The sequence below is a fragment of the Danio aesculapii genome, chromosome 21 (assembly GCF_903798145.1).
Source record: "Danio aesculapii chromosome 21, fDanAes4.1, whole genome shotgun sequence".
NCBI lineage: Eukaryota > Metazoa > Chordata > Actinopteri > Cypriniformes > Danionidae > Danio > Danio aesculapii.
In genome coordinates this window covers 5,308,361-5,325,556 of record NC_079455.1, presented here as the reverse complement: position 1 = coordinate 5,325,556, position 17,196 = coordinate 5,308,361, and the positions used below count along the sequence as shown (strand labels likewise).

The window sequence follows — 17,196 nt, the reverse complement described above, 5'->3', positions numbered from 1 at the left end:
ATGTCTTCACATCTTTCTTTGAAAAACATTGTTTTAAAACATTTCTCATGTATTTGTTGACAAATTGTCGATCATCGGCCCATCTTTGCTCCTAAGGGACTAGACCTTTCAACCTCACTATCGTCTGAGTTTGTCCAGATATTATTTTATTAGTTTATTCAAACACACATGTATTTTATGGGGACTTCCAATGGATGTAATGATTTTTTGACTATACAGACTTTATATTTTCTACCCTTCACCCTTAACCCTCAAAGAAAACAGTTTTACATTTTCAAATCACGTCATTCTGTATGATTTAAGGACCAAGTATGCTGAATACCAGCAACACACACAAACATGTACGCACACAAACACACACACAGCTTGTGCAAATACCCAACCAAATAACAAAAACAACCAAATGACGCAACACAACAATTGAACACCTTGTATATTTGTTTTTATTTTGAACCTAAAGAATACACAATTCGAAAATACTCAAGGCTTTGCTACATCTCAACTAACAACACCACAAGTTTTCAAAGTTCCATTTTCTGACAACAAATATAAAAATGGAAAAACAGCAGACCTGTGACCAAACAGAGCAGAAAAAATAAAAAAAAATCAAGCTTTGGCAGGAATTCGGATGAAACATTTCACCAGATCATCTCAAGAGTCCAAGGTTTGGGCCCTGGTTAAATGCAAGCGTAAACACCAGCTAAAGCGAGTCGCGAAGCTCTAAACACCTCCATCCATTGAGAAACAGTGTGAATGCAACAACGTGTCTAGACGGAGAAACACACCATGTAAGGTAACTGCTCTCATGAGTTATTTACATTGAGGTTCAAAGTAGGAACCATACCATTCTGTACATGTAGAATATGTTCTTTTGCCACTTTAGTGTTGGCCTATAACCTTATTTTTCTCAGTATGTTGTAATAGGTCGTACATAAAAATGAGGCTAACAGGTAGGGTTTCTGTGTTCATATTCTAATATGAGAGCATCTATATTTTCTTCTGTTTCAGAAATAAATGCACAAAACGCCCAGTGTTTTATCATGCCTTTCAAGATCGCTGTAACCTAACTACTAAGGGGCTTATGGGGTATTTCTGAATCCAAAATGGGTCATAGACACTCACAGACATCGATTGTGGGGGAAACCGCTTGACAAGATTGCAGAGTCATGCCTTTGTACAAACAATAGCTGAATAATAAATACGAAATCAAATGTTCAATGAAAATAAATAGTAATGAATAACAGAAACGAGGAAGATTAAAACTGCACAGCTAAAAATGTAAACATCGGAAATAAAGCAAACAAAGAAAATGTTGGGGAATTAGGGGACTGAGTTGGACATGATGAAAACCTTTTAGAAAGTGGCAGATTCTCATTGGCTGTCTGTGTTGGGGGGCTTGACGTCATGTTGGGCGCTTCCAGCCGGGAGCCATGGGGAAAGCGAGCGGGAGGTGGTCTGCTTGGCCATGCTGTAGTGGCTGATGACGGTGTAAAAGCGCCCGCGGCTGTTGCCGTCCTGGGCAGTGTAATAGGCCTCCAGCGAGGCAGGGATGCAGCGTTTGTGCTGTTGGAAAAGGTGGAAATTACAAACCGATGTCAGTTTTCATTCTGAAGCCAACTTGTCCTCCTTATGTGACAAATAATGATTGTTCTGTGCGGTCTTGTTTAAAAGTACTAGTATAGTCAGTCTTAAGTCATGTTTATAGTTAAGTATTCAGAGTATGTATTGTTAGATTTCTGCTCCAGTATGTTAGTTATGTATAGGTTTAAAATAGCTCTTACGTCCAGTGTTGTGTTCATATTTATGATTATGTTAATATATGTAGCACTGTGGTCCTGCGAGACTTGACATTTTGTTGCAGTTCGTTCAACTTGACTTAACAGGAGAGTTTCCTAAAATAGAGCCCCATCACGAGTAAGCAATGTTAAAATTAGTGAATTGTGTAGCTCGACTGGTATAGAGTTGTGTTGTAGTAGCTCAACTGTCCTGGTTTTAATCCCAGAGAACAAACACAATGGGACTATTCTGTGTTCTAAAACTCTGAATTTGAAACAGGAAAAGTTGTGAATAGATGACTATCTATAGTTGAGGGCAAAATTAATTCCTCCAATGAAATTCTTATTCTTTTAAAAATATGTCCCAACTGCTGTATAATGGGGAGATTTCAACATAGATAGTTTTAAAAACTAGTTTCTTTTGTCTTTGCCAAGATGACAGTGCATAATATTTTACAAGATACTAGTATTTAGCTTAAAGTGTTTGTTTTGTTTTTACTTGGGAAATATTTGGAAAATAATAAAAATTTCACAGGAGGGCTAATGATTGTGGCTTCAACTACACTCACTGGCCACTTTATTAGATACACCTTCCTACTACCGAGTTGGACCCCCTTTTGCCTTCAGAACTGCCTTAATACTTCATGGCATAGATTCAACAAGGTACTGGAAATATTCCTCAGAGATTTTACTCCATAATGACATGATATAGCATCACGCAGTTGCTGCAGATTTGTCAGCTGCACATCCATGATGCGAATCTCCCATTCCACCACATCCCAACAGTGCTCTATTGGATTGAGCTCTGGTGACTGTGGAGGCCATTTGAGTACGGTGAACTCATTGTCATGTTCAAGAAATCAGTCTGAGATAATTTGCACTTTATGACATGGCATGTTATCCTGCTGGAGGTAGCCATCAGAAGATGGGTACACTGTGGTCATAAAGGGATGGACATGGTCCGCAACAATACTCAGGTAGACTGTGGCTTTGACACGATGCTCAAATGATACTAATGGATCCAAAGTGTGCTAAGAAAATATCCCTCACACCATTACACCTCCACCAGCAGCCTGAAGCGTTGATACAAGGCAGGATGGATCCATGCTTTCATTTTGTTGATGATAAATTTTGACCCTACCATTTGAATGTCTGAAGAAATCGTAACTCATCAGACCAGGCAATGTTTTTCCAATCATCTATTGTCCAATTTTGGTGAGCCTGTGTGAATTGTAGCCTCAGTTTCCTGTTCTTAGCTGACAGGAGTGGCACCCAGTGTGGTCTTCTACTGCTGTAGCCCATCCACCTCAAGTCTGGACGTGTTGTGCGTTCAGAGATGCTCTTCTACAGACCTCGGTTGTAATGAGTGTTTATTTGAGTTACTGTTGCCAACAAGGCATTTGCACCCACAGAACTGCCACTCTGGATATTTTCTCTTTTTCGGACCATTCTCTGTAAACCCTAGAGATAGCTGTGCGTGAAAACCCCAGTAGATCAGTAATTTCTGAAATACTCAGACCACCAAGTCTGGCACCAACAACCAAGCCATGTTCAAAGTCACTTAAATCACCTTTCTTCCCCATTCTTGCTTTAAACTGCAGCAGATCATCTTGATCATGTCTACATGCCTAAATACATTGAGTTGCCGCCATGCGATTGGCTGATTAGAAATTTGCATTAACGAGCAGTTATACAGGTGTACCTAATAAAGTGGCCGGTGAGTGTATATTGATCTTCAGTGCAGCTATTGGAATCTTTCTGGCTTGAGACTTCTGCTCTCATTCACTTTAATTAATTTAGACGTAAACAACAGCTTGTTAAGCTTCTAAATGTTGTAAACTGATATTTTCTTATTATATTATTCTACTTTTATGTACAGTCTTAAACACAGATGTTTGCAGAGCAAGCACTTTGACCGTTTTCTGCCTATATTATTGCTAGTCATTTCTCAAATAGGCGACTGAATCAGAAGTTTTAAAACCATCAGAAAAACGAGTGCACTTATGCATCGCAGAATACAGTCAGTACAATTCACACATTCATTTATTTTCTTTTCGGCTTAGTCCCTTTATTAATCCGGGGTCGCCACAGCGGAATGAACCGCCCACACAATCAATATAAATGATCATCCATTATGTTTGGTTACTCTGGTTATTTGCCATTTCATGACAACACCTGCAACACTCATTATTTTTACATTTACCAGAAGGCGTTCAACTTTAAAACATAACTATAGTTTGAAAAAATCTTCCTACACAAACAACCTGTTTGGTTGTTTTTTATAAGAGGAAACTCTGAAGCAGTATTACTGTGTTCAATGCATCAACATGATAAAAGTGCAGTATATTCATTGTTATAATTCTGTCACTGTTTTTATTAATGAGCTCATTATTATACCTGCAGTATGTAACATATTTTGGGATTGAAAAATTACTTTCCTCTTGCATCAACCTAATTCAAACCAGTAAATGTATAAATGTACCTATAATTTGAGGTATCTGATCTGGTTATATATATAGTCAGTGCTTCAATTGAATTGTTTAGCATTTAATTGTTTAGCATTCTTTAGACACTATCTGACTTCTCATGTATGTGTGTCAGGTATACTTTTATTATTGGTTTATTTTTGTGACATCGTCCAAAACATATTCAAATATACATATTGCACCAATGTTGTGCAACAGTCAGATCTTGTATGAAACACAGAAAACTAACTAGATTTAAAAGTGTTTTTCTGCTAAGGTAGTAGTTGAAACAAACATCACTAGTAGATATGAGTGCAGAGAACTCATGTGGTGCCCTGGCAGAAGTATGTGTGTGTGTGTACTGGTTTTGGTGGTTTACAAGGACAGTTTTATTATAAGGACACTGGTATGGCATAGCTTTACTCGTATTATGGTGGTTTATGACTAACTGTAATTCATTCATTTTCCTTCGGCTTAGTCCACAGCGGAATAAACCACCAACTATTCCAGCACATGTTTTACACAGCGGATGCCCTTCCAGCCGCAACCCAGTACTGGGAAACACACATACACACTCATACACTATTGCCAATTTTGTTTATCCAATTCAGAAGATATTGTAAAGATATTAGGGAAACCGGAGCACCCAGAGGAAACCCACACTAACACAAGGGGAACATGCAAACTCCATAGAGAAATGCCAAGTGGCCCAGCCGGGACTCAAAGCAGCGACCTTCTTGTTGTGAGGCGACAGTGCTAACCACTGAACCACCATGCCACTCTTAACTGTAAATCAAAATACTTCAATATCATACTTACAGGTGTCTTTTGACATTCAAATTTTGGCAGGTTTAGGTGTAGGAATGGTGTAGGACCATATATTAAGTGTTTCTTTCTGTATAAAATACATAACAACTATGGAAAGTCCCTGTAAACCACCAGTACCAAAGTGTGTGTGTGTGTGTACACAACAATGACATTAAGTTGTTTAACAGATACAGTAGCTTTCTAACTGGCAACATGTCTGATCTTTCTAAATGTCAGTAAACATGATTTATGTAACATTTAATTTGCTCAGAACAAAAAAAAGCAGCAGTATGTTTATGGATAAATGTCCCATAGGAGTACTTCATTAAAAGAAGAACATGAGTATTGTGATCTTCCGCTTACCTTATACACAAAGCCATCAGGGCAGGTGTGGTCATAGGTGAAGGCTTTGTACACCACCAGGAACACTATGCAGGCCAGGAAGGCTAAGGCCAGAACAATAAGGATGGTGACCTGTATGTGGAAAAAGAACAACATTTTGAGATCCAATCCTGTGAAGTATGGTTTTACCAATATTTGAAGTTGGTCCTCACCATTTGACCTATCCAAGTGCCCACACAAACATTATGAGTGAGAAGTTCACACACATACAAAAGCACTCCCTGTAAGATTAGACCTGAAGCAGTGGGCAGCCATTTACTCCAGCACCTGGGGAACAATGGGGTTTATCCACTGTGACTTTTAGTTTTGAATAATTAAACTTTGTATCTTAATAGACTTTCTTTTTTAGTTTTGAAAACAGGAAGTTTATCGGTGGCTGAAAAACACTGGTGAATATAGCCTATTAATAGTGCCTTGTTCAAGGGCATCTGAGTTGGGTATCAAAGGTGGGAGAGAGCACGGTTCATTCACTATCTTCACCAGGAATCGAACCTGTGACTTTTGGATTCTGACTCGCTAACCACTGGATCCCAACTGTCCCTACCACTATTAGGCCACAACAAAGAGTGAATGACATGAACAGCCAGGGCTTAAATATGACTGTGGTTGTCCAGGGATGAATGCCAATAGACTTTCCTTGGACATTCATTCATTCATACATTTTCCTTTGGCTTAGTCCCTTATTTATCAGGGGTCATCACAGCGGAATGAACCGTCAACTATTCTGGCATAAGTTTTAGGCAGCAGATGCCCTTCCAGCTGAAACCCAGTACTGGGAAACACCCATACACACCACATGGAAACACCAACTGGCCCAGCTTGGACTCGAACTAGTGACCTTGCTGGGACGCAACAGTGCTAACCATAGGCGGAGCGTGTGTAAGGCAGGGGAAGGCTTACCCTCCCCCTGGCCACAGACTATAGAGATAGCAGCAAAGAAAAAAAAACTTCATTGAAAACATGCAATGGTGTAAGGCGGAATATGAATGTAATTTAATGTTGATAATTAAAAAAAAACATAAAAAGTTCTGAGACACGTGTGGGTAAATCATGATAAAATTTTCATTTTTGGGTGAACAATCTCTTTAACCCACGCTAAACCCTTTCACGTTTGTTTTAAATACTCCACCTGACCAGGGTGCAAATTATACATTGACAATCGAAGGGTTCAAGTTTTTTGGTTATGTTCGGTAATATGCCTCAGTGAACCAAAGTTACATATTTAATTCAATTACATCTAACTTATTAATTAAACTTTTGTTTTTGTTCTGAGGGATACTGAGTAGATTTCAATGACATTTATGATATTAAGTAAATGGTGACAGATTTGACAGGACGATTCAAAGGGCACACACACTTTGAAGCCCCCAGAGATGTTATTAGTCCCTGCTTAGTCCCCGCTCTTCATTTTGGACCACGATCAAAATATTTTACAAGAAAATGTTTTATGAACAACTAGCCAGATTAGAATTTTAGCAGTTGATGACAGGCGCTCTGAACGTTCTAATCACATCAGTGTGATTGTATGCTTCAGGGACCAGCCAATGCTGATCACACCAGTGTGATCGATTATGTGAAAGGGTTAAACCTACCCTAAACCAACTCCTTAGCTTCTCTAAACCTGTCCCTAACTAAATGTTCACATTTTATAGTAAATGGGCCATACAGCAACTGCATGAACAGATAAAACCCATGTAAAACAAGTCCTGTTTTGATGGTCTTCACACATGCTTTCTAAATTTCAACCAAGCCTATACTAAAACTGGAGCTAAACGGTCCACTGTAGACAAGTGTGATCGCATCTCTGTTGTCTTCTTTCCCAGCAGCACTCTTATTTTTTTTCACATCCCTGTCATCTTCAAGTGCGTTCACCTCACAGGATGCAGTTCAATCTGTCACACTATATTTGTCTTGACAAAGCAGCTCATACAATAAATCTATGAGAACCGAACTCGAAATCCGCAGCTTAACGAAGGCAATTCTCAGCCAGACCAAAGTAATTTGTCAGGGGCGATTAGTTCTGTGAAACGGCAGGCCACTTTCAGCGTTTTGGTCCCAGAAACAGCAAATGGATCTTTCTGAGGACTGGCTAATTAGAATTATGCAAATGAAGATGGAAGATAAATGAGAGAAAGCCAGTTGACATCTGAGCATTTCAGAGCTCTTCCAGATATTGAGAAATGTCTGTGCTGTCAAAATGCTACAACCTTTCTGTTATATCAATGAAATTAGCTGTTATGTTAAAATTACCAGTAACAAGCACTATAAATCATTCATTTGTCACACCAGAGCTGTCACTAAAAAACAAAACTGTATAATGAAATGGAGTTGTGGAGTAAATGTCAGATGAAAATAAAAGGTTCTATTCATTTTAAAGGGATAGTTCACCCCCCCCAAAAAATGAAAATCCTATTATTATTTACTCATCAAAAACTATTTGAGTTAATTTCTACTGTTTCCTACTATGGAGGTTGACGAATCCCTGCAACTAGCCTTCTTCAACAAAAGAAAGAAACCCATAAAGGTTTAAAACCACACAAGAAAGTGAACATTTTCATATTTATCAGGGGTCAACACAGTGGAATGAGCCGCCAACTATTCCAGCATATGTTTTACGCAGCAGATGCCTGTATCTCCTCATTAGGCCTCCACAATATATCATTTCAGCATTGATATCCCAATGTGATCATTCGCAATAGACACATCAAAGGATATGCAATGTTGAGTTTGTATCATAATTTATCAATTGCAGGTGTCTTTGATGCCTGTGATTGTATAATGAATTTAAAAGCATTCAGGTATAAGAAATTTTACCATTTGTGACCTTAACTATGGTTAATTTTATTGAATTATTTTTATTTTTATCATTTAATTACTTTACTTGAATACTGTTAGACTCGGGAAACAATGAAACACTTTGGGCCCTATCATGCACCAGGCGCAATAAGGTGCAAGACGTGTTTGCCGTGATGTGTTGCTATTTTCAGACCAGCGCAACCCAAATTTTCCCGTTTTGCACCACGTTGTTTAAATAGAAAATGCATTTGCGCCACTTTGAGGACTCATAGGTGTGCTAGTCTAGAAAAAAGGTGTGTTAAGGCGCATTGTTGCCACGTTGCTATTGTGACGAACTAAAATAGGCTTTTTTTCAGTTTATTCAGAACAACTTGTTTTTGTATAATGATATTATTATTATTATTATTAGTAGTAGTAGTAGTAGTAGTAGTAGTAGTAGTAGTAGTAATAGTAGTATTTATAATATGCATATTTATATTTGTTTTATTAAAAACAAGTTTAGATTTGTCCACTTGTCAGGTTTTGGACCATATGGGGCATAGGACGTGTGTTTGGATATAACTTTAAATTGGACAGCTTTTTTGACCACACCACGGTGGAAATAAGAACTGAATTTAGAAATAGTTTTGAAACAAATCTTTGCGCTTAACAACGGAAATTAAATATGCAGGCTAATAGATGTCTTCAGTGGTGTGCGTACAACAGTGGTTCCTTATCCACGAAAGAGAGAAAGAGAAAGTAAAGAGGCCGAATGGAGGAGGCTCATTTTTTATCCTCATGCTGCAGATGCTCTGATTAACTGTTTTCTCACTAGTGAAGTGTTCAGTTTTTCCACCTACAAAGTCAGCCATGTAAATAGCCAATGCGCCATGGTGCCATGCAACTGACTCTTAAAGGGAATGGGAGATGAGACTCTGATTGGTTTATTCTAAAAACACACCCATAACTCATTAAGAGAATAAGCTCAACCCTGTTAGACCATGCGCCACAGCGCAGAGCGTATTTGTCCATCCTTAAAATAGCAAAAGTGGATTCACACATGTCCTTGATACTTTTACGCCATGCGCTTTAGACTTAGCGCCTAGACCATTAAAATAGAGCCCTTTATTTCAATTGTATCTTTTTCTTGATTGTATTTATATTTTGTTATGCACAAACAAAATAAATAAGTAATAATATAAATAAATAAATACAGAAATGCCCTGCAAATAGCACAGACTACAACGAAAATGTGTATAAAGGTTCATAGATTGTTTATTAGATTTAATGAAGAAGCACTACCACTACAGAATCTTCCCAATCTATCTAACATTATGAATTCTTTATTCATATCGCAATATTTATATCGCAAAATAAACAAATATTGCAATGTTAGATTTTTCCCATATCGTGCAGCCCTACTCCCCGTGTTGGCGTGGGTTTCCTCAAGGTGGTCCGGTTTACCCCACAGTCTAAAAACATGCGCTTTAGATGAATTGGATGAACTAAATTTGCCATATAGTGTTTGAGTGCATGTGTGAATGCAAGCGGGTATGGGTGTTTCCCAGTACTGGGTTGCAGCTGAAGTGGCATCCGCTGCGTAAAACATATGCTGAATAATTTGCCTGTTCATTCTGTTGTGGCCACCCCTGAAAAATAAAGGGACTAAGCCAAAGGTAAAATGAATAAATTTATGACTCTTATGTCATAAAGATCTCTTTTGACCTTATTCTTCAATGTGGAAGTGTGCGTGTTTTTGCGATTGTTTTAGAACTTCCGATTCAGCTGCCTATGGGAGAAATGACTGGGAATAATAAACGGCAGAAAACGGTCAAACTACTTACTCTACAAACAAGTGCATGACAATACAAAGTAGAATAATATAATAAGAAAATATCAGTTTGCAACAAGCAGCAAAACGAGCTGTTTTTAACGTTTAAAAATTGAATGGAAGTAAATGAGACCGGAAGTCTCGAGCCAAAATGATTCAAATGGCTGCACCCACTCATACGCGGAGAATAAGGTGAATAGATTCACTTGACATTTTATCAATATTTATATTTGAAATCTCCTTAGATTTGACATCTCTAGTATGATATTAATAGAGATGACTGATGAGAACTACCAATGACGAGTTGGTAAAATGTGAAATTCAGTATCGGCTGGATTCGTTTCATCTAACCATTATCTGATTTTTTTTCTCCCATTATCCACTCTCTCACCACAGGTTAAACAAGCCTGATGTGCTTGCTCAAAATTGGCTCGTTTTGTACCATGTTGCTAAGCGGTGGGACTACTGCCAAAATGGCTGGGTGCCTTTCACGCTCTGAGTAGCATCTAGATTTGAACCACTTTAGTGTTTAAAACCTGCCCCTAAAGGGAAGTTTTTTTAAAAAGTATGTTTTTTTATATATAATAATGTATAAATTCTGGCTATGGTATGCAGAATAATCTCTTGAGTGGCTTCAATCTGAACACCTGCTGTTGTTGCCAGGATAAAATAAGTATTAAATATCAATTATTTTTTTTTTATATATATATTATTATTGCTAAGGAGTCTCTGTAAACATTCAAATAGTCTTTTTTACATCCCCAACAAAAGGAAGACTCCAAAATAAGCTTCAATCTGGCAAATCAAATCCAGACTGAGGACAGAATTGGCATAAAACGAGGTCATTCCAATTCAAATGTCTATGAGTTTGTGGCACACAAGACACAGTGCCATCTGGTTTGCTGTTTGTTTTCCCATCACCCCCACGAAGTGTATTAATCATTATTGTGCCCTACAGATAAGCCTCAAGGTTGTAGGCCGTTTTGTTGTTGTTTTTCTTGGTCTCCAATGTTGTTGTTGTTGTTTTTTTTGGTGGGGTCAGAATAATCTCTGTTCAGAAAACCATAATCCCCGGGGTGGATTTATTCAGCAGCTCATCTTCTTTGGAGTGCTGCTGCTGATATCAATGCTTTATGCTGATGCTGCATGTACTATAGACATATATGAATAAAAATGAAATACTGCACAGATCGACAGTATAAGGCATAACCACAAATCACAAGCACACATTATAACTGTTTTTAGATGCTGAAATACTTACCAATTACAGTTCAGTCTCACTTCACTGAATATCTAATGCACTCTGCACTTACAAGCGAAGAGTTCAGATGCAAAAACCTCTGAGTGCCATCTGAAATCTCTAACATTTTTCTCAGCCTCCTTTGTTTATGTTGAGTTGTTTTACTTTAGGTTAACTATAAAATTGGACTACATTTTCAACCCAATAGTTGGGTTTATCCATTTATTTACCCAAATTTGGGTAGAACCAACCCATCCAGCAAGTTGACAGTGTATGACATAACCATGTTACAGTATATCCCCCAAAAACCTATCTTCCTCATACTTCTATAAAGACGTCAATGACACTACAAAGCAGTACTGTCAGATTTTATTATTTTCGCATTGAGTCTGTCCTGTTTCAACCTCTTGCTTCTCTCCTCTATTGTGTTCCCATCCTGCTCGCTCTGTAATTCTCTCATCCCCTCCACTGCATTTTAATAAATGCTGCATGGCCTTCTCCCAGCTGAATGTTCTGCAGTTCAGGACACCACAGACGACCTCTTTGACTCATTTTTGAAAGAGTTTTTTGCTTGTTAGAACACAGCTAATGGTTTTGATTGTTCCTCCAAGATACATTTGTATAATTACCGTAATCATGGTGCAATTTAATTAACTTCTTGTCCATTAGGCACTCTATCCTGATACACAAAGCCAGGACAGTGGGGTTTCTTTTTTTAGTTTATAATATGTCTGGTGCTCGTTTACCAGCTTTGCTAACTAAATAAACCATTGTTGCATATAAAGTGGTTAACTAAAACATAAAATTAGAACACATTAGAAAAAACATCATAACATATATATGTACTGTATATACACTTTATTTTTAAGTGTGCATAAACCCCCTCGAAAACACAGAACTAGTTTAATGAGTACAGCATTTTCATTCCTGTTTTATATTAGCTGGCCTTAACTAATAAGTAATTACAATAAAATTAATAATTTGTTAAAGTATAATTATTGTGTAAATACAACCCCAAATCAGAAAAAGTTGGCCTAGTATGGTGTTACGTGGGTCTATGTTATTTAATTCATATTTATTTGTTGCAGATTTGTGCTTGTTGCGCTTGAGTTATAGGAGGAGTTTCCTACCCGGCTTGTCTAGGATTGGATGTTGCCCGTGACGTCACGGGGGATTCCCAGTACATAAGGCTGACAGCAATGGCGGTTAAGTCTCTCTCTCTGACTCTTGCTCTCCCGCAGTTCGGTGGTGGCTTGCGCTCAGGCGGTCTGGCTGGCGGTGCTCCGCATGCCAGGCGATGCATCTACATGTCGCTCTCCTTAGAATTATGTTATTGTTAACCTTATTGTTAACCTGGATTATTTTTCATAGTCACGTTTTGGTATTTATTTAGTTTAGTGAAGGTAAGCAGTGGCCCGGAAGACTCACCTGTTTTTTATTCCTTTTACGGGAGTTGTAGGTAAGATCTGTCCATTTAAAAACGGTATAGTCAGAGACCTGTTTCCTTAGCTGCCCTACCTGTCTACTTGACTTTTGTTTTGTTAATGTTTTGCTTATTATTTCTGTGAATTAAAGAGTATTGACGGAACGTAAATTTATTAATTCAGTCGTCTGTGTCTTTCATATGTTCGGCTCAAACCTTGGTTGTTGTTCAAGCCAGTGTTGAGTTTTGGGCCGTAACATATGGAAAATGCAAATAAAGTAGTGAATTTTCTAAAGTTACTTTGACTTGTATTAAGTCAAAGTAATAATACAATCATAATAATTGTGGAACCAACATCACTACTTGCCATACACTTTCATACACCTATACACTTACAGTATTTAACAACACACTTTACATGCCAATTTGCACATAACAGCTGCACATATAACATTGTATATAATAATATACCTGTACATACACTTGTCAATCTGTATATTTGCATTCACTACTTACTTCTATTTTTTTTAATATATTTATTATCTGTTTTTTGTCCTGTCTCTGTAATTCTGTTGCACTGTAGAAGCTCTGTCACGAAAACAAATTCCTCGTATGTGTGAACATATCTGGCAATAAAAGCTCTTTCTGATTCTGATTCTATTTCATTGCATATTTCATGTTTCTTCTGGTCAATTTCATTTCATTTGTAAACATACATCTTTTCCTGTCATTCAGACCTGCAACACATTACAAAAAAAGTCAGAACAGGAGCAGTTTAGGGCTAGTAATCGAGTAAACTGGTTAAACAATGATGTGATTTGAAACAGGTGATGTCAACAGCTGATTGTAATTATTTGTATTTTGTACAAAAGCAGCATCCAAAAAAGGTCTTAGTTTTAGGAGCAAAGATGGGCTGAGAATCACCGGTTTGCCAACAAATATGTTGAAAATTATTGAAATGTTTTAAAAACAATGTTCCTCAAAGAAAGAGAGGAAGACATTTGGATATTTCACCTTCAACAGTTCATAACATAATTAAAAGATTCAAGGAATCTGGAAGAATTTCAGTGTGTAAAGGGAAAGGGTGCAAACCTAAGCTGAACAACCGTGATCTCTGATCCCTCAGGTGGCACTGCATCAAGAATCATCATCCATCTATAAGCGATATCACCACATGGGCTCAGGACTACTTTAGCAAACCTTTGTCAAGCATCACAATACATAGTTACATTCACAAATGCCAGTTAAAACTGTACTGTGCCAAAAGGAAGCCCTATGTTAACAGTGTCCAGAAGTGCTGTCAACTTCTCTGGGCTCTGAGGCATCTGGGATGGACCATCACACAGTGGAAACGTGTACTGTGGTCAGATGAATCTGTATTTGAGGTATATTTTGAGAGAAATGAATGCCGTGGGCTCCAGACCAAAGAAGAAAACGATCATCCAGACCGTTACCAGCAACAAGTCCAAAAGCCAGGGTCTCAAAGTCAGTGCCCTTGGCAAAGGTAACTTGCACTTCTGAGATGGCAGTATTAATGCTAAATAGTACATAGAGATTTTGGAGCACAATATGCTAACTTCTTTTCCAGGGACGCCCATGCATATCTCAACAAGACAATGCAAAACACATTCTGCACACATTACAAAGTCCTGGCTGCGGAGGAAGAGGATACAGGAACTTAACTGGCCTGTCTGCAGTCCCGATCTGTCGCTATTAGAGAATGCATGGCGCATTTTGAAGTGCAAAATGCAACAATAAAGATTTTCTGTGCTTTCATTATGAGAAATCTGGGAAACCTAAGTCCTGACTCAGTGAAACTCCCTTGTTCCTTGCCTTGCCGCCTCCACAACAGCAACAAATCGCCTACAAGCACAGCCAGACCACTCTCCACCCCATATGTGCGAGCAGGCTATCCGTCACAATTTCCCCAGGGGTTCAGAGAATCTCAATTTCATCTACTCTTGCCGCATAACAGCGGTTCCCACAAAGCAGTGATGCCAGTCAATAAATAAATCAATGCATCCCTGAGCTTGAGATGCCAGAGACTCATTGTCCCAGAGTAACTCTGTTATGAGATGTGAGTCAAGGCTAACCACAGAGCATCGAAACATATCCAGCTCTTAGTTTTATTAGATAAATAATACCTGAAACATCTACTTTTGAAACAACACTTCCTTTTGTCTAAGAATGGAAGAGCACAGCCATAAGAAAAAAAAAACAAGAACAAAAACAGTTGTAAGATTTGTCTTAAGCTTCATCTCTTCTTAGGCATTTGCTACAGACATCCAGCAGTGAAACGGGGTGAGAGAAAATCACATGCATTAGACATCAAGGAAACAGTAAAGACAAGGGTGTTGATTCAGTATTTGTGAAGAGTCAATGCCTGTCAACCTGTTTCTTCTTTAAAAAAAAGCAAAAAAAGCAGCTTTGTACAGTTCCAGAGGTAGCATCTTATTTTACATTTCCACTGAGCGGTACAGTATGCCTCAGTTCAGTAGAGTACAGTTTGGTACCATTCACCCTAATAATAGTAATTCTTTACATTCATATAGTACTTTTCCTGGACACTCAAAGTGCTTTACACATTTGGGGGAATCTCCTCATCCACCACCTGTGTGCAGCATCCACCTTGATGGATAGACATATCCAGCAGACATATTGCGCCAGACTGCACACCACACACCAGCTGATTGGTGGAGAGGAGACAGAATGATGAAGCCAATTAAGATATGGGGATGGTTAGGAGGCCAGTGGGCAAATTTGGCCAGGAGTCTGGGGTTAAACCCCTACTCTTTTTCGAAAGACATCCTGGGATTTTTAATGACCACAGGGTGTCAGGACCTCGGTTTAGCGTCTCATCCGAAAGACGGCGCTCACTGAGCAGTATAGAGTCCCTATCAATAGGCATTGGGTCCCACACAGACCGCAGGTTGACTGCCCCTTGTTGGCCTCACTAACACAACTTCCTGCACCAACCTAGCTTTCCCATGTGGTCTCCCATCCAGGTACTGACTGGGCACAGCCCTGCTTAGCTTCAGTGGGCGACCATGTAAGAGTTGCAGAGAGCTAGCTGCCGGCATTATCTCCCTAAAGATTAATACTTCTGCGTCGAGTGATCGGCATGACCCTCGGCGCATGTCTTGTGTGTAGTCGTGCAGTTTTTACTTCTGCATACTGTTTGTGTTTCTCTGCAACAACACTTCCGAAACACTAGCTGGTAGTAGGCTTCTATGTACCTCTGTGTTGTATTTCTTTGCGGGTGTTTTGTTTTGTTTGAACGCTACCTTAATAAACAAATAGCTAAAACGCGCTCATTCAGAAGTGGGAACAGGCGGACGTGCAACAATTTTAAATCATAAGGTAAACACAAAACAAAAGTTCCCATCTGGAGCTCGGAGCTCCACAGCTACCAAGCCGACCAATCCCAGAGGTTGGTCTACACGTCGTTGTGACGTGTAGTTAAGTTTTTTGAGAGGTGCGCATCAGCCTCGCCATCAGCCACGGAGAAGGCTACGCCAATGCACGAAGGCTGCGCCGGAGCATACGCAAGCACTTGATGCAGAAGTATAAATCAGCCTTAATTGGTCCTGCATTTTCACTGCCAACAGTACCATGTTGGTAGGTGTGGTGTACAACAAAACGTTGCGATCAATGTAATTCTGGCTAGAAGAATAAAGCAGTATGAGTCATTCACATAATGCGTCTTTTGCTCATTATTAATATAAGTTCATTATTAACTGACGATGGTTTTAGTGTCAAAGTGTTTAGTATGAGCAGGACTTTCATATGATATGGAGATCAAATGTATCTGTGAAAAAGTGACATTTTTAATCATTTAGCATGTTTTTAAGACATTTTAACTGTTATAGCGCCACCTATTGTTCAATCTCAATAAAATATTGCATGCTTGACTGCATTCACATGTCACATGTGCGTGGTGAAGTTTTGAGTTTTCCTTATGTGTTAACAGGCATGTACTTTAGGTGCATGTAGACACACCCCTTTTGTAAATGAGCCTGTAACAGCTATTCAAACATTTTTTTTTTGATAATTATTGATCTAGGCAGTCCAGAGATACTTACAACACTGGTCTCACGGTGATTGATCAAAAAACCATTATCATTAATAAAAGAGAGAGAGAAAAGTGCAACACCACTCACGTTTTCTTGTGAATGATGCTTTCGTAAAAACAACAATAGAGGACATACAGCAGATTTTGTTCTTGCTTCTTGGCATGTTGCTGTTTGTCGCAAGAAGACAAGAAGGTTTATTTGAGCTCAGGTCAACCATGAGGTCAACATACAGAGCTACTGGTTCACATTGTATTATTACAATGTCATGTGTCGGCTGTTTTTCAAAATAATGCTTCCTGTGTTGTTTTCTGGCTTGTTGCATGCCCTTGTGGTGATTTCTGTAAACTAATGGCATTCAGTGAGTCTAGCTCCACTAGCTCTACCATTCTGTTGAGCTAGGTACCC

The 17,196-nt window shown here is 38.7% G+C and overlaps 1 protein-coding gene across 1 annotated transcript in view; it reads right to left on the bottom strand.

The window, feature by feature from the left end:
* Positions 1-420: 420 nt before the first annotated feature.
* Positions 421-17,196, bottom strand: part of nsg2 (neuronal vesicle trafficking associated 2) — a 57,752-nt gene continuing 40,976 nt past the window's right edge. Inside the window, exons 4-5 of the mRNA XM_056447066.1 lie at positions 5,411-5,521; positions 421-1,563 (exon numbers count right to left, since the gene is read on the bottom strand). Of these exons, the coding sequence (XP_056303041.1) occupies positions 1,372-1,563; positions 5,411-5,521 (303 nt within the window). The 3' untranslated portion in view covers positions 421-1,371. The remainder of the gene's footprint in view (positions 1,564-5,410; positions 5,522-17,196) is intronic.